The sequence below is a fragment of the Lontra canadensis genome, unplaced genomic scaffold (assembly GCF_010015895.1).
Source record: "Lontra canadensis isolate GAN:19392208 unplaced genomic scaffold, GSC_riverotter_1.0 scaffold68, whole genome shotgun sequence".
Lineage (NCBI taxonomy): Eukaryota > Metazoa > Chordata > Mammalia > Carnivora > Mustelidae > Lontra > Lontra canadensis.
In genome coordinates, this window is record NW_022631062.1 from 2,581,876 (window position 1) to 2,604,614 (window position 22,739).

Sequence of the window (22,739 nt, forward strand, 5' to 3'; positions counted from 1 at the left end):
GCAACATGCCACATTCACTGACAAGTGAGCTGCTATTTAACTGTCGAGCTTTTTGTAAGAATAATTAGGAATTTAGGTCAGTCTCCTAATACAGGGGCTGCAAAAGAACACAAAAAACACATGTGGCTTCTGCTGATGTTGGAATCCTGGGTTCGAATCCTATTCCTCCACTACAGAGGGGAGGGCACTTGGGCATGCAACCTAAATGTTCTGTGCCTCAGTTTCCTCTTTTGTAAATTGGGGACAATACTGCTCCCCATTTACAGGGTTACGGTGAGGATTAACTGAGGTAACAACGTCAAGCCCTTAGGGCTCTACCTGGTATGTTTTAAGTGTTTGGAGGCATACACAGCTGTCATCAGGAACATCTTTACCTTCCTCTTCACTGTGTAGAGCAGCTTTGGGGAGGTGGAGTTAGCAAGGCGATGGACAGTAGCAGCTCTGGACTCACCCTCCCCACCCCTGCGTGCCCCCCCGCCGCCCACCTGCTTCGGAATCCTGGCTTTGCCAATGCCCCCCTGCACACATAACTTCAACCACTTTGCTCTCACAGCCTCAGTTTACTCATCTGTGCAATGGGGATTTGTGCTAACGACCTCACTGGGGGTTGTGCGAAGACTGTGAGAGCTACACATCAAAGCTGTGCATTGGTGCGCTCAGTAAAGGGTGGCTATGGAAATCCTTGGTTCATTCCAGTGCTGACCACCCCTGCTGGGGCTCTGAGAGCATCATCTCAGATCCCCCGGCCTCAGTTTGCTCATCTGTAAGAGGCAAATGCCTACATCACAGGGTGATGAGGGGCAAACTGAACAGTGGCTGAGAAATGTGCTAAGTTTTTTTTTTTTTTTAAACAATTTTATTTCTATATTTGACGGAGAGAGAGCACAAGCAGGGGGAGTGGCAGGCAGAGGGAGAGGGAGAAGCAGGCTCCCCGCCGAGCAGAGAGCCCGATGTGGAGCTCGATCCTAGGACCCTGGGATCATGATCTGAACCAAAGGCAGTGGCTTACCCGACTGAGTCACCCAGGTGCCCTGAAAGGTGCCAAGTCCATGGGGACCACAGTGACTGGCTTTCTAGTGGTGTGCTCAGTCATCAGGAGCAGGGCACAGGGCTACACATCACCTGGAAGCACGGTATTGCTTCATTATATCCTGCATATGTGTGCACATGCATTTTTCTGGAAAACTAGGTTAGTCTCCTTCTTCCTTGTTTGTCTTGTTCCGAGATTTCAAGGGCAAAATGGTCTCAGAAACTGTTTGGCTCTTTTCCAAGAAAAGCACATCCATGACCCCTTCCTATATTGATTTGACTCAGTGGGAACACGTACCACTGTACAGTTTCTGCACAGAATATTTACCTTTCAAATACTTACCCATGCCCTAGTGGGGTCATACAACGCATGCTCTGTTCCTATGCTCTAAGTTCGTGCCTCTCGGCTTATCCCTTCACCCCTAAGAGGGAAGTCCCGTTCTAACCCTGCCTCCATCCTAAGGCCTAAGGGGTGTCCATTAAGGGGCACCATGGGGTGGAATGTCACCTTACAGTCTCATGAAGGGTGACGGTGAGGAGGGCACGGGGCCCAGCGCAAGGCCATCATAAGCCCGTGATGCTTGCTGGTCAATCATGTCACTGACTGGCTTTCTTCTAGGACTGCTACTGCAGGTCACGTGTGAACCAGGATTTTAGCGCAGGACTGAGAGACGAAAGCTTTGATCCTCGGCTCTATCAACCACTGAGCGAAGGACCTCAGATGTGGCATTTCATCTCTCAAGCCTGTTTTATTACCTGGAAAGTGGGCTAACTCTCAAGGTTGTTGGCACACCTCTTAAGGATGTTGCATACATTGGAATGTGTTTTATTAGGATGAGTCACCGCCATCATTTCTCCAAGGAGTTGTGACTGGGACCGCCACTTCCCATCCCTTTTGTACTCTGTGTTTAACCAGACTTCTGGATGAGGTTTTTGTCAAGGTGATTAGTCACTTAATTACATTACATAATGAGTTCAGACGGACCCTGGAGAATCCCCGAGAAGTCTGACGTATATTCGTGTGGGACAGATCATGCTTTTATAACTCATAACTACAGGACTTCAAGGACCGTTCACACAAGCAAACGGCGGGCACGGATGTGCTGTAGCGGTCCTCACAGGCTCTACTCTAGGCCTAAAACAGTTCATTTACAATAGACACGTTGGATATTAAAAAGGAAACCAACGCTGCGCAGAGACCGCGGACAGGAAATTATGAATTGCACCTGTCTGAAGGGTTAGGGTTTTCTGTTACTATATATGCTAAAATCTGTAAGATACTTCATGGCCCATTAGCGAGTGGGAGGTTAGCAGAGAGTGCCTCTATTTTCATTGTCATGGTTCATCTAGAGTCAAAGGCTGTTGTCCTCCACAGGAACCCACTAAGCTGAACGGACTTCGGTCTTTGGCATACGAGTGATAGCACGTTTGCTTACTCTTCTGTTCTCTAGGCTAATTTTCCTGTATCCTTTTAGTGCCTTAGAATCGACACTGGCACCCAGCACCATTTGCAGACCCACTGGCTTCTGTTAGATAAGTTGTCTTAGACATACCTCACATGCTGCGAGACCCAGGCTGATGCCAGGAAATTCTCATTTCCTATTCTTGGTGGTGGACATAGGAGATGACGGTAGCTTAGTGTCAGTCCACCACACGTGGCTTCCCACCTGCTTCCCTCCCTCCACTGGCTACTCCTTGAAGAGCTGACTGGCTGGTCCATCAGCCATGCAACAGCCAAGGCGGGAAAGCAGAAACATCATCTGTGATTTTTTCAAGTCCCCAAGCGAGATCCCCAGGCAGGGACAATGGTTTGGAAGCGTCCTCTTGTGAATGGAAGGAGTCCATAATTATAGAGAATGACAAGTGCATACATCTGTCTACACCAGTGCTCTGACTAGCACCTGGAACTATCTCCTTACAACTAACAAGATTAAAAAAAACCTAGTGTATCCTCTGAGCTGCTGTGGCAAAGGCCAGGGTTGGGTCTTAACAGAAATGAGGGGGATGAGGCGGTCACATCTGGGTTCTTCGGCTGGCGGGGGGGGGAACAGGGGTCCAGGTGACCGAATTGGAACATTTAAAAAACCCAGGTCTTGACAGTTTCACGTTTCTTGATGAATAGGACACGCTGAATTGGACTTGGCTTTTCCAAATGACTCAGGGTTATCTTCAGGAACATTAATCATCCTACTAAGCCGGAAGTGGCACGGTCTCTTCCAAAGACCACGGAGGTGGGGGAATGTTTAAGCGGGCCTTGCCCTTAGTGCCCCATCTGCTGGAATGTTCTAGTACACATTCTGCTTGCTTTTTTTTTTTTTTTTTTTATCCTTCAACTTAATTTCTGTGCTCTAGGGCTTATTGCCACTTTAATTTATGTCACCATTCCTAACCTCTGGCATTTATCTTGTCTAGGTCTCTCTGCCATCTTCTACTGGTTTTCTTTATCCACTCAACTTTTTAAAGACCACAGAAGTTTTGAAATAAACAAGAAAATACTGAGAATAGGAAAACAAAAACCAGTGTATTAATTACCTAGAATTAACAAAGGTTTCTTTTTCTTTTTTTTCCTTTTTCTAACTTCTTTGTTTTTTTTATTTCTCACAGCTCCAGAAATCCTTGCCTTATACAGGTATGCAGGTATGCTCCGCCAAAGGGAGCACGTCTTTGGGGGGTTTTTTGGGCCTTGTTTTGGTATTTTCTCCATTTTTTTTTTTTTTTTTTTGGTGCCAGGGGAGGTTACATTTAGGTTTACAATCTCTTTGAGTAGATCTAATATGAGATGCTTAAACTTCAGGTAAACGGGCTCTTACTGTTTAATGTGATTGTACTGGGAATTTAAGTGAGAATAATGGGAAGCAGTTACGGAAAAATACAGGAATATCTCCTAAATGTCAAATGAGTAAATTCCCTCTGGGGCAAACTAGCAAAGATTTTCATCTCTTGAAACCTTGTTTTTTGAGAATTGTAACCCAGAATCGGAGATAGTCTGCAAAAGATACTATTTTCACAAAGTCTTGTTGCTTTGAAATTAATTATTCCATTATAAGGAATATCACATTTCAGAACAATTGAAGCACCAAATAAATGAATGAATAAAGGAGTAAAGAAAGGAGAAAGAAAATATTTTTTATAGTAGAATGCCAATTAATAAATGAAGAAGAAATAGTGGAATTAGAAAAATCATCATTTTGAACCATTGCAGTAATAATGGATTCGGGCAAGAACCATAAGGGAATACTAAAACCAGTAAGTGAAAGGGTATTAAGAAAGTTGCAAGTGCCTCTCCACAAATTACTTATTAATTATAAAAAAATAATAACTTCTCAATGGATAAATTTGGAGAACACCACCGTAACCAAGAGTCAAAGTCAACCTCATCATTATGGGGACAAATGGACATCATCTACCCCCCAGTGTGGTGCACTAAGGATGACACGAAGTCATGCATGTCTTTCTTCTGCCCAAATGACATAACCTCAACCTTATCAGGAGAAATTTGAGAAAAATGAGAGGTTGCTACAACTGACCTGTATTCCTCAAAACTGTTACGGTGTCAAAAGTCAAAGAAAGGCTGAGGAATATTCTGGACTTAAGGAGCTGAAGTGACACGACAATTAGATGCAAAAATGGGATCCTGGCATGGATCCTATTATAGAAAGAATGGTTTTCTAGAAGAAAAAGGCCATTTGGGGGATAGTAGGCAAAATCTGGGTATAGACTGTACACCATGATGGAAATGTATCTGTTAAATTTTCTTATTTTGTTAATTGTGCCACAATTATGTAAGAAAAGGCCCTTGTTACTAGGAAATACACACAGAAGTAGTTGGGGTAAGTGAGCAGGATTTGGTAAATGACATTCGTGTGGTTTAGAAAAATAACGTGTGTGTGCGTGTGCATGTGCAGGCATCGCAAAGGGGGAATGCGTTCTCACTAAAGTATGGTAAAATGTGAACAACTGGTGAACCTGGGTGAAAATTATCAAAATTCTTTTACTACTCTTGTAACTTAAGTATGAAATGATTTCAAAATCAAAAGGGAAAACTTTAAAAAACACCATGCAATCATTTCACAACGCATGAAGCCTGGGGTGGGGGACAAAGAGAAAGATCCCAAAGAAAAGAATTTAGGGGCAAAACCCCACATTAATTTATCCCCCAATATTAATACAAAATGTGCTCAAATTCTCACATACCTGGACATAGAGATACTCAAAAGCAACTGGATCTCTCCTTAAAAGGTCAATTGGATCCTTTGGGACGAAGCTAATTCGGAAAAGACACCTCATCTTATGGGAGCTCGGCCGCTGTGTCACCTAGAAGATCAGACCAAACATAAGACTCCTTCACTGCTGGCAGAGGGACACGGAAGCACAGGCAGCTTTGTTTCAACACCAAGGAAGAGTGGTCAAAGTTCTTTTACGATGTCTCCCAGATACCGACTCCCCAAAACCCGCACATATCCTATGTTGTGCTCCCCAGAAGCTAACCCTGAGATAAGGGACCTGCTGAGGAACTGCTCCAGGGAGAGGCTGGTAAGGGAGTGGGGGGAGCAGGTCAGGCAGGAGAGGAGCCAACCAAGGGCATAGTGCGCAGAGGTGGGTAGCTACAGCCTAACCCACAGGGGACTCAGGAGGATTACCTACACCACAGAGCCATGGGAACCTGAGCCAAAGGACCACAGATCAGCCATTGGTTTCAGGCTGTCCCAAGGGGGTATGAATTTCCAGGTGTGAAGAGAATGGGCGACCGCAGTCTATGGGCAGTCCTCTGAAGATCTGAAAATGCTGGTGCAGGAAGTGATAGCGCACCAAAACTAGGGTGGGGTTGGGGGGTCAAAAAGGGGATCTGGAGGGAGACCACAGAGACTGTGATTATTGTATGACACGGCTATGGTTTTTTTGTTTTTGTTTTTGTTTTTTTTTTTCAATGAGACTCCAGACTGACTGCAGCAGGGAAAGCAGGAAAATGTCACCCTTGGATAACAATGCTTTGGCAAGTCAGAAGACAAGAGTTTTGGCCTGAGCACTAAATCTGGAGTCCATGAGTTTCCAAACTACCCCAAACTTTCCATAACGGGACATTTGGGAGTTCAAGGGAGTTGAGAATATAAGTTGTTCAAGGGAGCTTAGAATACACCACAGGTTCTTTAGGGCTAAGGACCATGGATTGTTTTGTTTTCCTCTTTTATAGCACAGCATATGCCAACTATTAGGTGTTAAGTTTCTTAATTCCTTTTGCAACTGAAGGGAATCAGCCAATGTAATAGTAGGTGCTTCATAAACAGCCGAATGAATACAAGATACTGGACTCCAAGGAAGAAGGTAAAAGCTCTTTGATTTCCCTTAAAGAGGTCAACACGATGCACCTGAACCATGCACCACGAACCAACAGTTGCTCTACTTGTAGTTTCATATACTTGTGTGTGCTTTTCTATGTATCTGTACGTAGCTTCATGGCCTTGTAACTCCTTCGTTACAGAGGACAAATCTGGCAAAATAAAAATGTTTGTGAATGGCAATTGAAAATTCAAAATAAAAATAACAATAGCTTTATTGAACACCATGTTGTGTGCGTGTGCACATATTCTTCCAGTCGCCATCCCTACTTTTGTTGAGCTGACGAATTTCAATGGGAAAATAGTCCTTTTAAAGGTATAAGGCATCCTGAGAAGCAGAAACACTGACCCGGCTTTCTGGCTGTGGGTGGGATTACAGAGCTGACTGGACTCACCAGCCCATGGGCTGGCGGCTGGCTCTTCACCAGCTGAAGGTCAAGCAAACCAGGAAGAAGAAAATGTGGGAACTCCCAAGAGGCTGGAAGCACTGCTCAGGCCTGCTGTGGGGTTGTAAGGTGAGGTCATAGGGTATTTTGTCAGAAGGTCTGGGCTGAGATTAGAAAGTTGGATTATCATTTCATTACTGGTTAGAATCTATCTTTCTCAAATTTTCCACAAGCGATCTTGAGTCTACTTTTATCATCAGGAGGTTTTTTGAGAAATCATGTAACGCAAAAAAAAGTGCTTCAGACTCATTAGAAAATGCAGTTCCTAAAAAGAACAATCCCTAAAACAAACAAGAAAACAATTTCCTGGAAATTTGCAGTAGTATGTAAATAGACAATAATATTTTGTATGTAAAGTTCAGTTATAAACTGCCAGAAATTCGGAGCTGTTTAAAAGTTCTTTTGGGGGTTCTCACCAAAATGGAATATTTTCAATGATTAATTTAAATGATTTTTGTTATTAGACACATTTCTTATACTTACTCTCCCTTTCTGCCATGCCTATAAATATTTTGGTGATCGAACCTTTCATATGCAATGACTTGCAAAAGGCATATAGCTGGTTAGTCTCAGGATATTTAAATCAACCAATTTTCCTTCTAGAGAGCATACTTAAAGTTTTAACACTTTGCTTTTAGTTCTGGCTAAACACGAAACAAAGCCTCTTTTAGAAAGATAAGGGAAGAATCAGGGTTAGGGGCTTTTTGTTTCCTTTTAAGATTCGAGTGGAAATTTAATAACTGGAAATCAATCTGGAATGAGAAATTATGTGTACCTAGCACCAAGAGAGACTGAAAAAATCTCTCTCCAGCTAAATCAGCAAGCAGTTTTCCCATGAAGGCTACGCAATAGATAGAAGTTCAGAGGGATAGTCTAACTGCAAATATCAGAAAATTGTGGGAGGTTTCATTAGGCTCATAGCAACTGGCTGTACGCCCATATACCCTTGACATTTACTGCTCCCAGCTGAAGGCTGCTCACTGTAAACACCTGTGACCATAGGCCAGCGCCCGACAACCCTGCACAGCCAGGGAGTGACTGCCCTCAGGAGCAGCCTACCACCACCACCACCAAGGGACAAATGCCCCCGCACCCCACCCATTAGGTGGGATACCTCTGCAGCGTGTTCTCCGCTGGCTTGCAGTGTTTCCCGGTAGGACCGAGCTCCAGCTGCCCACAGAGGAAACTGGCTCATTACCTTGCTGTCTACTGGCACCCCCATTTTTCCCACTTCCCTTCCTCTTCCTCTCCCCTCATTTCCCGATATCGCCTCCCAGTAAACCACCTGCCCCCAAACCCTTGTCTTAAGTCCAGCGTCTGGAGGAACTCCAAGCCGAACTCCTTTCACATGGGGGAGTTCTGATTATCAGGGCCTGTTCCCCTAGAACAAATTATAAAAGAAGACCTCTGTTTCCAAGGGAGTTTTGGCACAGGTTAATAAACAACATGTGACGTGATTTCAAATATCTATAGGTTGCTTTAAACCTCATAAAGAGAGGTCAAGTGGAGGGAGAGGGCTATAAATGAAAACCGGTGAGAGCTTTGTCACTAATTCCCTGCACTGAGTCAGACTGAATCAAGAGATTTAGGGATATTGTGGGAGCAAACTTTCTGCTAATCCATCCATCTGGGGGCACCTTGACTCTTTGCTTCTCCTCCTGGTCTTCCCGCGTGTCTCCCTCTCTCCCTAAAGTCCCCTTACCACTGAGCTCTCCTACAGAAAGGAAACTTGTTGAAGTCCCTTATACTTCCAGCAAACACCCTGCTTGTGTCGAATCACAAGAGAAGTCAGGGTGCCACACTGAATTCAGCAGCCAAGCAGCCTGCTTGTCTCCCGACAGAACAGATGGGGGTGGCATTTTGGTAAGCAGGAACTGGGACACACTGGCAGATCACATGTTTACAGTGGGCAGCCCTGGGGCAGGGATTTCAAGCTTCCACAAACAGTCACCAGTATGCACCCAGAACTTAAGACAACGAAATATGATATTGGCTTCATTTGAGTAATCGCAGGAGCTGATTTCTTTTTAACAGTTTCAGGAGATCAACGGTCAAAACAGGTGAGCAAGTCATTTCCCATAACATAAAATATGACCGACGGAGGCACATTCCCAGTGAGTAGCTGCTGAGTCTTTGATAATTCTGCATGTGACACCGACTGACAGTCTATGAGAAATTGACAAAAAGGGAAAACATTACCGTGAGATGTGAAACCCATTATGAATGCCAGGGCATTCGTTAGTGGAGATACCCGGGGCTGCAGTGAGCAAATTTAAAGGATTCGAGAGGACAGGGGATTTCTGGGGCCGGGTAGCCTCTGCTCTCACCGGCGGGTGTAATTTCTGCTCTCACCTAGGGGGTGTAATTTAACACACCTGAGTTAGAGTCTCCTGTTCATGAAGCAAGAGCAGCTTGGTTCCGGCCCCTTCTGTCCTCTGCTCCAGCATGAGGGAGAAGTGTTCGATGCCTTTGATGGAAAGCTTTTCTTGAAGAGTCAAGATGACATCCTTATAGAGGAAACATGGACAAGATGCCATCAGGATTGACAGAGCTCTCTCTCAGTTTACCGGGACGGAAAAGGTTGCACGGATGGGCTTCAGGTGTCTGCACTGTGTACCTTTGGTTCATTCCGAAGCCTGAGGCTCCTCTTCCTGACCTCGCCCACCACCCCAAATCACTACAGAGCTCAGAAACAGGGAGGCAACAGGTTGATCTAGCTGGAGGAGGTGCTTACTTGACCCACAGAGCTGATCAATCCACGGTGGAGGGGAGAGGGTTCAGGTTCCCTTGCTTCCAAATGGGGTGGTGATCAAACCACTTCATAAAGTGGTCTACCCTCGGGGGGTGGGCGAAATACCACCTGCATGCCAAATCCAGCCCACCACCTGTTTGTTTGTGTAAATAAAGTTTTATTGAAACACAGTCACGCTCATCTGTTTCTGTACTGTCTATGGCTGCTCTTGCCCCTTGCATTGGCAAGAGAGACTGTGTGGTCTGTGAAGCCCAAGATATTTGCTGTCTGGTCGTGTACAGAGAGAGTTTGCTGACCCTTAGTCTATACTTCGGGTTTTTTGGTTTTGTTTTTGAGAGAGAGAGAGCACAAGCTGGGGAGGGGGTGAGGGGAGGGGCAGAGGGAGAGAGAGAATTTTAAGCAGACTTCACACTCAGCATGAAGCCTCACAGGGGGCTCGATCCCACAATTCTGAGATCATGACCTGAGCTAAAATCAAGAGTCGGAGGCGGGGCGCCTGGGTGGCTCAGTCGGTTAGGTCTCTGCCTTTGTCTCAGGTCACGATCCCAGGGTGCTAGAATCAAGCCCCTAGTTGGGCTCCCTGCTCAGTGGGGAGCCTGCTTCTGCCACTTCCTCTGAGGCTCCCCCTGCTTGTGCTCTCTCACTCTAGCACTCTCTGTCTCAAATAAATAAATAAATAAAATCTTAAAATAATTTTTAAAAAAAGTCAGATGCTTAACCCACTAAGCCACCTAGGCGGCCAGAGTCTCTCCTTCTGGTAAGGGCATGCGGTAGTGGTCAGGAATGTGGGCTCTATTCCCAACTCGACTTCACGGTAGCTGTGCAGCTTAAGGCAAGTTATTTAACTTCTAAGTGTCTTCATGTCCCTGTCTACCAAAACCTGCCTCAGAAAAGATGTAAGGACTAAATGAGTTCACACAGAGAACACATTTACTGTAGCTCTATTTGATATAGAGGTGGGGGGCTATAACAATACGCACACATTCACTTTTACTTCACATCCCTGGGGAAAGTAGAAGGAGCAGGCTTTGTTAGCAATCTTTGGCAGGATTAAACATTTATGATGAGGTGGGTGTTCTATACATAAGCACTTGTTTACTGCAGTGCAAAACAGATGTCTTTGAAAATGAAAAAAGAAACACCATTTTTTTCCCCCACATACTCGAAAACTCGTAAATGATCTCTCTTCAGGATGATTTATACTCAGATGCTAAAAATCCCAAGGAGCAGTGCTATTCCAGCCCAGGGCGATTCTACCTCACAGCAATTGGTAATTCCTGGAGACATCAGTGGTGGTCTCAAGGGGACTGGGGCTGCTCTCAACATTGAGGGATACAGCTAAGAATCTTACAATACGCAGGACATGCCCCACCATAAAGAGTTACCTGGTCCCAAGTACCAACAGTGTCAAGATAGGAAAACCCTGCAATACCTACAGATTTGTTTTTTTTTTTTTTTTTAAACTCATCTTTTTGAAATTTTGTTTCTTCCCTGTAGACCTTTCTCAATTTCTTCAGGCCCCTTTAATGGTTGTTTTGCTGTTGTTTATTTTTTGTTATTAAGTAAACGCCACCCCAGTGTAGGGCTTGAACTCACAACTCCAAGATCAAGAGTGGCGTGACCTACTGACTGAGCCAGCCCGGAGCCCTTCTCCAGGCCCCTTTAAAACAAGGACCCTCGCACCTAATCACCACCTCAGACATCATTCAACAGAACTGCCTTGACTATATATTGAATTTCATAAAAAAAGATTCTCTGTGTCATAAGTTTTGTTCAAGGGCCAGAAAAGAACAAACAAACCAGCCTCTGTGTGACAACAGATACTTTATAAAAGAGTCTCCTCAAACACCAGGGAGGACAGTGGAAAATCGATAGCAATAGTTTTTCCTCGCCGCGATTCTCTAGCAAGAATTCTGGCAATTTTTATTAACCAGTGTCGTATTCCTTTCATAACTCTCCTCCTTCTCTTTTACACCTCCCAACCAACGTCTGCGGCGATAGTAAAGCTGTTAGGTACAAGCACGGTGAGCTTGAACTTGCTGTCCTCTGTCTTCTCGGTGCCGTCCACCACCCTCAGGGAAATCAAACTCACTCACTCTAGTGTGGGTTCCCAAGACAAAGGCCAGAGGGAATTAACAACAGGACTCTCTTTGAAATCGAGAGGGATTTCGATTAAGGAATGTATTCAAGTCTTGACCTGTATCTTCAGATGGGGCATGTGGTCTAACAGCAAGGAGATTTCCTGACCATGTGGTATCATAGACCAAGCCGCGGTGGCACAGGGAGATCTAATAATGCGGGCCTATGGGTTACCCTGGGGATCTGCAAAAAAACGATGGCCTGGCCCGAGCATGTAAGCTGGCCACGCCCATTCATTTACATATTGTCTGAGTAGGAAAGGAGTGGTCTTGCCCAAAGAAACATTTGCCTCTCTGCTCCTGGCTCTTCAGGGGAGTGTCTGTCCACCTGGGAGCCGGAGAGACAGCAGAGAGCCTGTGCCCACGACGTGAGGGCCTTGGGCCGAGTGTTTGCAGTGCGACGTCTGGAGGAGCGGGATACTACAGTCAGGCCCACGGGGGCTCAGCTTGTCTATGTGGCCAACCTCGGACAAAAACTCTGAACACGGAGGCTCACTGGAGCCTCCCCGGTTGGCAGTCCCACACCCGTGCTGTTACGTGTGATTGCTGGGAGAACAAGCACGAAGGTGTTGGGAAATTGTAAGCTGGGAAACTCTCCTGCCCTCTGCACCTACGCCCACTGGTGATTTTAACCTGGATCCTCTTGCTGTGATGGAATGCAACTGTGAGGGCGCCTGGGTGGCTCAGTCCGTTAAGCCTTTGGTTTAGGTCACGGTCCCCAGGTCCTGGGATCGAGTCCCGCATTGGGCTCCCTGCTCAGTGGGGAGTCTACTGCTCCCTCTCGCTCTGTGATCTCTCGCTTTCACTCTCTCACAAATAAACAAATAAATAAAATCTTTAAAAAACGAAACCAGGGGCGCCTGCGTGGCTCAGTGGGTTAAGCCTCTGCCTTCGGCTCAGGTCATGATCCCAGGGTCCTGGGATCAAGCCCCACATCGGGCTCTCTGCTCTGCAGGGAGCCTGCTTCCTCCTCTCTCTCTCTGCCTGCCTCTCTGCCTGCTTGTGATCTCTGTCTGTCAAATAAATAAATAAAATCTTAAAAAAAAAATAAAAAACAAAACCAAACCAAACCCCGTAACTCTGCTTATAACAATTTGTCCTTCAAGTCAATCATGGAACCAGAGGGCGGACTTAAGGACCTCCGGAGCCCACCGTCTACGGCTGCTTTGCTGACACAACAGAACAGAGTAGTTTCGAAGGAGATCAAATAGGCCACAGAGCTGGAAATACTTAATCTCCTTCCAGAAGTCTGCCCACCTCTAGGCTAGCAGATCAATAATAAGAGTAACATGTTGCCATCCACGGATTTTGAGTAGGAATAAAGGAAAAGGACTTTGTCAGTCACCCCCATTTAAAATGAGTGGTCTTGCACGCAGGTGATGGTTCAGTGTGGAAGGATTTGAGGACAGCTTATACACTCCATCATCAGTCTCGAATACTGTGTTCTCTATCACCTGCTACATAGGCACCTAGTTTAAGCACTTTCAAACAGGCTGCTTGTTGGTATCATGGCAATAAGGGAACGGGCGTCTGCAGAAATGCTTCTACTTGTATGGTCTATGCTATGCTGACTAATTTACAAAACTGAGAATGAGGGGTTGACTATTGACAGACATTTTTAACACAGACTTGATAGTCTCTTGATACATTGTTGTACAGATCATCACTAGGGACTTTTTTTAAAACCTCCATAAAAATCTCTTTTATTGTGCCATTTGAAGAAAGACTATTTTAGGCTGCTGGAACATTAGGGAGCAATCAATTTCTGCACACACTTTTCTCCAATAAAAAAGAGAATATGCACTTTTTTTCCCCAGGAAGAAAGCATGGGGGAAAAGAACCCATCTGCTTTGTTCTAATACCCTTTTTGTACAACGTACCTGTGGCTCCACAGTAATAGGACTGCTCTGTGACTCTTCCTTTTTTACCCCTTCTCCTAAGAAGCATGCCTTATTTCTTTCTTTTTAGGCATTAATTTTATGAAATTGGTTACAGCAATTAAAAGTAAATGTTATCTTTATATCATCCTACCCCTTGTTTTTGCTGGACACCAAAGAAGCAGATATTCAATTAACAGCTAGCGTCTTAATCTTCCTGGGGGCTGACATTGCTAAGAAATTTTAGGCAGGGTGCCAAGCCTTCTTGGGGACCGTTATGCTCTTTTAATTAAACTGGAGTTGCATAAAAATAACTAGCCCTAGTGGTTCGTCACACACACACACACACACACACACACACACACACACACACACACAGCAGAACCTTCTTAGTTTAAGCTTTTTTTTTTCCAGTTTGTTTTTAAGTATTCACATACTACCTTATTTGGAAGCAACCAAAAAAATCTCAGAAAGAAACAGTTCGGCAAGAAGGTGTGGCCACATCAGTCTGACCGTGGGACTTTCAGGCCACACCTGCCAGTGTCCAGGTGGAGATCAGGGGATCCGCTTACCTTTATGGAGGTGCTGCCGTCAAAGCGAAATGATTTTGTCTGTCCATTTTCCAGATACACTTTCAAAACATTTGGCATAAAAAGAAGTGAATTATCCTTAACAGTTTCCTGTTTAATGACAGCAACAAATAAGAAGGTCAAATGAGCATTCTGCCCTTTGCAGAAGCAGTATCTATCTACAATGTATTCTAATCCCAACATGAAAAAAAAAGTGTGGGGGGGTACTCTCTAAGGCTAAAAGCTGCCCCTCCCGAGATATCTGAGTTCAGTTGTTCATAGCAAAACTCTTCTTCTCCAGCTACAAATAACTCAGTTGATGCAAATAAAAGAACATTTTTTTTCCCATCTGAAAATAAATCCGATGAATGTTTTTTAAAAGTCAAGGTTTCCCATCGGAAAACCCAATGAAGGAAATAATTCCTTTGTAATTGAGCTACAGTGCTCAGGACAGCAAGGCCAGGCTTTGCAGAGCAGCCTATCTTGAAAAGAACGGGGACCAGCAATGATAATCTTTGATGTGGTACCTTTGGCACCTGGCAGAGCTCATGCAAAGTGAGTAATAAGCAAGAACACGCTTGAAGTATACAGTTGTTTCAGGAAACAATTATTTTTAAGTAGGCTCCATGCTCAATGTGGGGCTTCAACTCAAGACCTGGAGAGATCAAGAGTTGCATGCCCCCCCAACTGACTCAGGAAGGTGGAACAATTTTTAACCCATTTAGAAATGTTCCTTAAACTCAAAGGGGACATTTAAGGAATGGATGAGCATGTTAAAGGTTAAAACACTGAATCTGTAACAAACATTTTAACTCAAAAATAATTCAAGAAGAAATGCTTGGAACATGACCAGAAATGAACAAGAGAAACGTATTCCTTTCAATTTTCTCTTTAGCTGAAAGTGGGGAGAGATGGCAGGGGAAGAAAGAAGGCACGTGGGATGCGTTCTGCCAATCCTTTCTCCCTGGTCCTGGGGTCATAGAAGCCAAGTGGAACTCAGCAGTCATGAAACTTTATGTCCCTTATTTTACCGATGAAGGAACTAAAGACAAGATGTCCAGAGATTGGCTAATGTCCTACAGATAACCCATGAGAATTCAATCCCTGGGTATTTCTGTAAGAGACTTTGTGCCTTTCACTTTCTGCTCCTTTCTTTGAGTTTCCTCTCTCTCCTTTCCCCTCCTGTGGACTTGACACCTGACTCCTTGCTACCCAATTCACATGAAGAGATACGCAGTGACTCAGTAGAGCAAGAGTAGGCTGGACATGAAGATGGTCCCAAAGGTTGAGGAACAGACACGTGAGTGAATGTCCCTGCCACACACAGGCCTGTGGGGAGACAGTGGGGGGGCTGTAGGTGATGACTGACCCCCCGAGCTGTCCTCACACACCAGCTGCCTTGAATGGGCCCTATTATATCCAGGACGAAGTGAGACTGCCATAGCAGCTTCTAGAATCACATTCTCTCTAAAGATGCATAAACTGATTGCCCAATCTCACGCTTGGAAGCTTGAAAAAAGATGGGCTAAGGGTGGTCTTCTGTGATAGTGTGATTCCTCTGTGACTGGAACCTTGCAGCTTTGTCTTGTAAGATGCTAACGGATGCTAACTACATCCAGAGGGACAGGGATACACTGTGGTGGGTGGAACAGCGTGAGGTGAATGGGGGCAGAGGAGATGGGGTGGGAGATGGCGATTGGGAGGACAGGGGCCACAGATGAAATGCTCCCAGGGCAGCACAGTGACAGCCTGAGGCCCCTCCCACAAGCATCCCATAGTTGAACAGATTGGCCATCCGACCCCTGGACTCCAAGTGGGGTAGACACAGGTCAGCGAGTTTTGACAGGCACACACTTGGACCAGGAGGGCCTTGCTCAGGCCCACACCTTCAAATTCAGACCCAGGACCACCCTCAGGGAAGACTTTGTGACCTGTCACGAGCAAGTCATGGATGAGATTTTGTCCTCGTGAGCTCATTTAAACACCGCCACCAGCAACAACATAACCTCGACTACAAAAGCTGGTATTTCAGAGGCCCAAAAATGATTAGTGCCTTACATGACTGCATTTGAAAAACTAAAAACATGAGGCTAGATTTTCTTGGAGAAAAAAATGGAAACTCAGCCTCCTATTGATGTGTGCACTCTTCATTTAGAAGATGAATTACGTGCCTGGGCAATCGTGATTTCCATCAAGACCTATGGATGAAGATTCAGGCTGTATATCTTCACTTCTGCTGGCATATATGACTCTTTCCCTGAATCTTCACTTCTTTCCCTTTTGATCAGTGAAAAGAAATAGAGACATTTAATTCTGAATAAGGAAAAACTTAGGGGAAGCCTTTCTCAAAATATATAATGGAAGCGTGCTCACTTGGCACAATGGAAAGAAGCACGTGGAAGGTTCAGAGGCCTATTTTACTCAACTTGGGGTGATGCCAGAGATCACAGACCAATCAACTCCTCCGCAATGTAGTGAGGTCTCTAACACTGGAAGCATTCGAAGAAACACGGGACTACATATTCTGGATACTATAGAGGGAACCCATCAGGTGCAACATGGTCATCTCTCAAGCCCTTTGCAATTCTGAGATTCAGCAGCCCTGTGAAATTCAAACACGCATTCTCTATTGAGCATTCCAGAGGGGCGACTGCCTGTGCTTTGGGCAAAGCCCTTATTTCAGCCATTCTCTCTGAGCTGCAAGCAGGCAACGGTCAACTCACCGATACTTGGCCATTGATGATGACCTCCTCAGAGAACCGCACTTTGACCGGATTGGACTTTAATCTTGCCTTTTTGGCAGCACTAATAAATGCTGACTTGGGAGACTAGAAAAGAGAAAACACTGGGTATGATTATTGGGAACATAGAGCAAACCCTGGAGCAGTTGTTTTCTAGCTTTCTCCTCTCATATATGCAATATTTCTGCTAAAAAGTACGTTTGGTACATGTCCAATTCGAGGATGAAACACAAATCATGGAAGCAATCAAAACCCTGTCATGCTCATAAAGTAGGAGGTTTGATTTAGTCAGCAGACCAGAACTGCAAACAGCGCGTTCTATGTTCTTGCTGAGCACGTTCCCAAGGATCTTATTTTTCTTTTTTTGAGAGGAGAGAGGGAGAAAGAGAGCAGGGGCAGAGGAAGAGGGAGAATCGTAAGCAGGCTGTATGCTCGGCGCAGAGCCCAACACAGGGCTCATTCTCACAACCCTGAGATCACGGCCCGAGCCGAAATCGAAAGTCTGACGTTGAACCGACTGAGCCACCCGGGTGCCCCACTCAAGGATCTTTTAAAATAATGCCTGTGAAAGTCACAAACCGTGCTTTGAATATAGAGCTTTGAGCGCAACATGGAAGTGTCGAGTTGATCACTCATTATTTTTAAGAGGCGGAGAAGATTCACTAATAGTTCTAAGGTGATCGATAGTCCCACCGTTATTCACATGAAGGGTTTAAGGGTGTGTGAACAGGCAAGCACGCACACACACAAAACACATCCACTTTATGTGCCCCAAACTTGAATTTCAGCCTCTTGCTGGTAATCTGTCATCCGGGGTTCTTGCAGGATGGGGCAGAGACCACTTTGGCAAACAACTGAATGTTGGCTTCATATTCTGTCTCATTGTAAAGGTTCTTTGTAGAGTTGACCCTTCAACAACATAGGGTCCACTTACATGTGGATTTTGGGGGGAAAGTACAGTAGAATATCATAAATGTATTTTCCTTTTTAAAATTTATATTTATTTTATTATTTCTTTAAGTAATCTCGACACCCGATGTGGGGCTCAAACCCACGACCCCAAGATCAACAGTCAGATGCTCTACTGACTGAACCAGCCAGACACACCAACATAGTTCCCTTATGATTTTCTTAATAAAATTTTCTTTTCCATAGCTTGCTTTATTCTAAGAATACAGTATATAATACATCGAACATACAAAATACGTGATTACGTTATCGGTAAGACTTCTGGTCGACCGTGGGCCATCAGCAGTTAAGTTTTGGGGGAGTCAAAAGTTACATGCAGGTGTTTGACTGCATGGGAGTTGGTGTTCCCAACACCCACGTTGTTGAAGGGTCAATTGTACTGTCTTGTATTGGAAAGGAGCTGAGTGACTGAAGTTTTCTTCCTCAGAAACTAAATGTGCAAGACGGAAACTTGCTCAGAAGTGTACTACGATGAAGAGCGAACTCCTGCTGCACAGTTCACTCCATCTGAGAATCATCCCTGTTGCAGAATTTTAATGAAGCCTGAGAAGGGAACTCACATTGAGGAGGTGTCCACTATGTTGCAGGCACCATTTGTTTATTTTAAAAAGGACCACATTCTCTACTGAATCTAAAAAACAGGTAAAGTTTTAGTTTGAATCATGAAATTGCTACTTGATAGATTAAAATTGTCAAGCACTGCAAATTGCAAATTGTCCAACCTAATCGTTTTCGTGGTATGTGGTCCTAAGAGGTTCAGGCTGTTGTGGAAAGAATCCTAGTAATTGACTCTAGAACAAACATAGAGGCTCGACTTTCTGTGCACTGTATTAATCTCAGGGCACAAAAGCCAATTAGGGGGTCCCATACTTTGAATTTTGAGTAAAAATGAAAAAGGTTCCCATCTTTGTCAAATGCAAGTGTACTTGAGATCAATTAAAACAATATGATAAAATGGAGAAATGAAATGACAAATCCATACAATGGAATATTAGTCAGCCATAAAATGGAATGATGTTCCGGTTCGTGCTACAACATGGATAAGCCTCAGGGACATTATGTTGAGTGAAAGAAACCAGACACAAAAGGCCATGTATTGTAGCATTTGACTCCGTTTCCATGAACAGTCTGGAAGAGGCAAATCCATATAGACGGAAGGTAGAATAGTGGTTACCCGGGGCAGGCGAGGAGAATGGGGAGTGACTAACATCTGTGGGGGTTGATTTCCTTTTGGGGTCATGAAAAGGTTCTGGAACAAGACAGCAGCGACTGTTGAACACGATGGTGGACACACTTAATGTCCCCGATTTGAACGCTTTAAAATAGTGAAAATGGTAGATTTATGTTATGTGCATCTTCCTGTAAAAAGATAAAATTGCTGTTGGCTCTGTGTGTGCCTGTTCCAGGGAGGAGTTTTGCTTGAATACTGGAAAAAATCCTGTTATCTTAAGTTTCCCTCCACACCCATCCCACCCTCTGCGCTCACCCGTGTCTTAGGGGACTGGATGGATGAATGGATGGTTTGGCCACCAGAGCTTTAATTTCCCTATTTATGCAAGACGTTTGCAGAGAAGGCTGACCTCTTAGAACGCAACAAAAGAAAACAAAACCAAGAACTCAAAGCTCTAAAGAACAACATGTTGATCACGTTCAACATGACTTTTAAAAGCCCCACTCCAGGGGCGCCTCGCCGGCTCAGTCTGTGGGGCTTGTGCTTGATCTCTGGGTTGGGAGTTCTGAGCCCCATGTTGAGTGTAGAGATTACTAAAAATAAAATAAAATAAAATAAAATAAAATAAAATAAAATAAAATAAAATAAACTGAAAAAAAAAAAGTCCTACTATAGAGCTTAAGGGATGGGATGGTGGTGTTCTCGGTATCGCTGTAATTATAGGCTGAATTTGGTAATGATTAACGAACAAATCGTACAGTAGTGAGTTCTTTTGCTTTCGATATGCCACTTTTTAGCTGAAGGGAAAACATTATTTTCTCTTAATGATTTTCGGCAGGCGATACTTACACTGGCACAATGGGTTTCGCACAAAGGGAGTGGGCTGTCAAAAAGCTACCGAGAACAGAAACTACTAATTAGATAAGGGGCTTGAGCTTTGATGCCCCCCTCCCCCACCAACCACTGCCGCCTTGGGCTCTAGCATCCTTTATTCATGAAGGCTCTCACGTGTGCTCAACATGCCAGATACAGAGGTTGATTTTCCTGTGCATCTGAATCTTTTAATATAACACTTTGCCACGTTTTCCTGAAACGATCTATGTCACTCATTGCCTCAATAAAAAAGCACTCCACAGGGGGCGCCTCGGTGGCTCAGTGGGTTAAGCCTCTGCCTTCAGCTCAGGTCATGATATTGGGATCCTGGGATCGAGCCCCACGTCAGGGGGGGGGGGTCCCTGCTCAGTGGGGAGCCTGCTTTCCCCTCTCTCTGCCTGCCTCTCTGCCACTTGTGATCTCTGTCAAATAAATAAATAAAATCTTAAAAAAAAAAAAAAGCACTTCACAAGGACGCTTGGGTGGTTCAGTCGGCGGCTCAGCATCTGCCTTCGGCTCAGGTCGTGATCCCAGGGTCCTGGGATTGAGCCCCGCATCTGGCTCCCTGCTCCGCGGGGAGCCTGCTTCTCCCTTTACCCTCTTGTCTCCTCCCCAGATTTATCTGCCCTGCCCTAACCACAAACCTGATGAAAGAGGAGAACCAGCCAGGAACTAGACAGCTAAGGGAGTTAAGTAAATACTATTCTATGTGTATTTTGAAGCCAACAGACTTGGGATGAAAGGCCGAAAATTCAGGCCAGGGCATTTTTCTTATTCTGGATTTGCGACTATTTTATGTAATTGACGTATGTTTCAAAAATTACTTTTGGGGACGCCTGGGTGGCTCAGTTGGTTAAGCCGCTGCCTTCGGCTCAGGTCATGCATGATCCCAGCATCCTGGGATCGAGTTCCACATCGGGCTCCTTGCTCAGCGGGAGCCTGCTTCTCCGTCTCCCTCTGCCTGCCGCTCTGTCTGCCTGTGCTCACTCTGACAAATAAATAAATAAAATCTTTAAAAAAAAAATACTTTTGGATAATAAAAACATAAGCTCCTCAAGTCTGAAGGTTACTGAATTAGAGTCAACAAAATAATGGCTTATTCCACTGGCTGGAGTTACGTGTGGCATGCGGGGTACGCAATCCCATCACGACTGCGGTTTACACTCTGATCTCCGTTTGCAGCTCAAAAAACATACAACATACACCCCTCAGAACCCGACGAGTTAATTCTGAGCAACCTGCAGGCCCGAAGGTGCTGATCACAAGCACTTCCTATCCTGTAGTGGAAATGATGAGTGATTACCATTTAAAATAATCAGCTTCCCCTGCTGTTAATTAATTTAAGATTAGAAGGGCTCTAATCAACATCTGCCCCTCTTTCCAAATCTGCTGTTGCTAAGGTGTCCAGAGTAGATGTGTGCCATGCTCTTGGGGCTTTTAGAGGCTCAGAAGTCACTAGAACATCGTTTGGAAAAAAATTACCTAAATAAGATAAAATTTCTGAAAGTAAAGCATAAGGTCTTAAGTTTGCAACTCCTGTATGTCTACAGTACTCTGTACGTGGAAGGTAGACATGGAGTAAGCATGTGGTGAAGTCTGAGTTAGCCCACAGTTATCACCGGGTCACTTAGCGTGGAGTTCCCCCAGAGCATCACCTAAGACAAGGACTGACAAGCAGGAAGCTGAATGGGAGGCGCTCCCAGGAAACACGCACGGATGAGCAGGAGGAAGGAAGAGTGACCCAATGAAGCATCCTACAAGCCCGAAACTGGGCTGGCATGCTTGGCATGACACACGGCAGGAGGAACTGGTCTGGATTCTGGGACCATCTAACACATGGAGGCTCCCACAAGGAGACAGGTAGCCTCTCTCAGGTGTGTGGAATGTAGTAAAAGTTGGGTAGGAAGGAGAAGCAGGAAAGCAGGTCCCTCAGCTCCTGGGTCCAGAAAAAAGCCGAGTGAATGAAAATCATGATAGCACCAGCCCACAGAATGGACAGTGACTCATCCCAAGTGCCACGGAGCCAGCACTGTGTAATGGGAGGGAACCGAAGACTTTCAACAGTCTGTATCTCAAGCCCCATTAGACTAGGAAGCTCTGGAAGTTCCAGATTTGGGAATGTGGGAGGTGGAGTCAAAGGAAAGGAGGAAGGAGCTATCAAGAAAGCCCTGGAATAAAAAACAGTAAGAGTGCAAGGAAAGAAGATGGTACAAAAGACGGAATAAAATTCACAAGAGACCCAGAAATTTCTTCTTGAGAATGTCATCATAATGGAAGGGGGGAACTTCTCACTAGATACACATGAAGACTTCTACACAGAGGTGTTGCATGCAGAATCAGAAGGGAAGACCACTGAGGTCAGTATGAGAGGCTTAATAAGAGGGTGTTGGCTAAATAAATCTTGGTTCAACGTAATGCTTTCCAGCCATGCATACGAGGCTGATAAAGAATTCTCGATGGTATGAAACCATGTTTATGACAGACTAAGTGAAAGGAGCAGAATAAACTCTATGTCCAAGATCTCCACTAGCGACAAGGCATCTATCACATGACTGGAAGGAACCAGGCCGATTGTTTACACTGCTTGTCTCTGAGGAAAAGATGTGCTGACATATATTTTTTTGCTCTCGTGTGTTTCCTTCTATACTTCCACAATTTTTCTCTAAGAAATAAAGGAAACATGGCGGAAGGGGAGAGCCATCTATAACACTTCAAAAACAAGGCAGAAGCCTGTGAAGAATGACTTCTCAAAAGCCTCAGGAATTTCCACAGCGGGGCTCACTGTGGGGGAGCCCCGGGACCGTGTGGAGTGATGTAAGAAGGGGCGAACACCAGCTC

At 44.9% G+C, this 22,739-nt stretch overlaps 1 protein-coding gene across 3 annotated transcripts in view; it reads right to left on the reverse strand.

Annotated features, from left to right (window-relative positions):
* FRMPD4 (FERM and PDZ domain containing 4) overlaps positions 1-22,739 on the reverse strand; it is an 847,457-nt gene that overhangs the window by 20,882 nt on the left and 803,836 nt on the right. For all 3 annotated transcript variants that reach the window (XM_032880199.1, XM_032880201.1, XM_032880200.1), the window contains 4 exons: positions 16,871-16,975; positions 14,151-14,258; positions 9,187-9,318; positions 5,224-5,343 (listed from right to left, as the gene is read on the reverse strand). In XM_032880199.1, the coding sequence (XP_032736090.1) occupies positions 5,224-5,343; positions 9,187-9,318; positions 14,151-14,258; positions 16,871-16,975 (465 nt within the window). The remainder of the gene's footprint in view (positions 1-5,223; positions 5,344-9,186; positions 9,319-14,150; positions 14,259-16,870; positions 16,976-22,739) is intronic.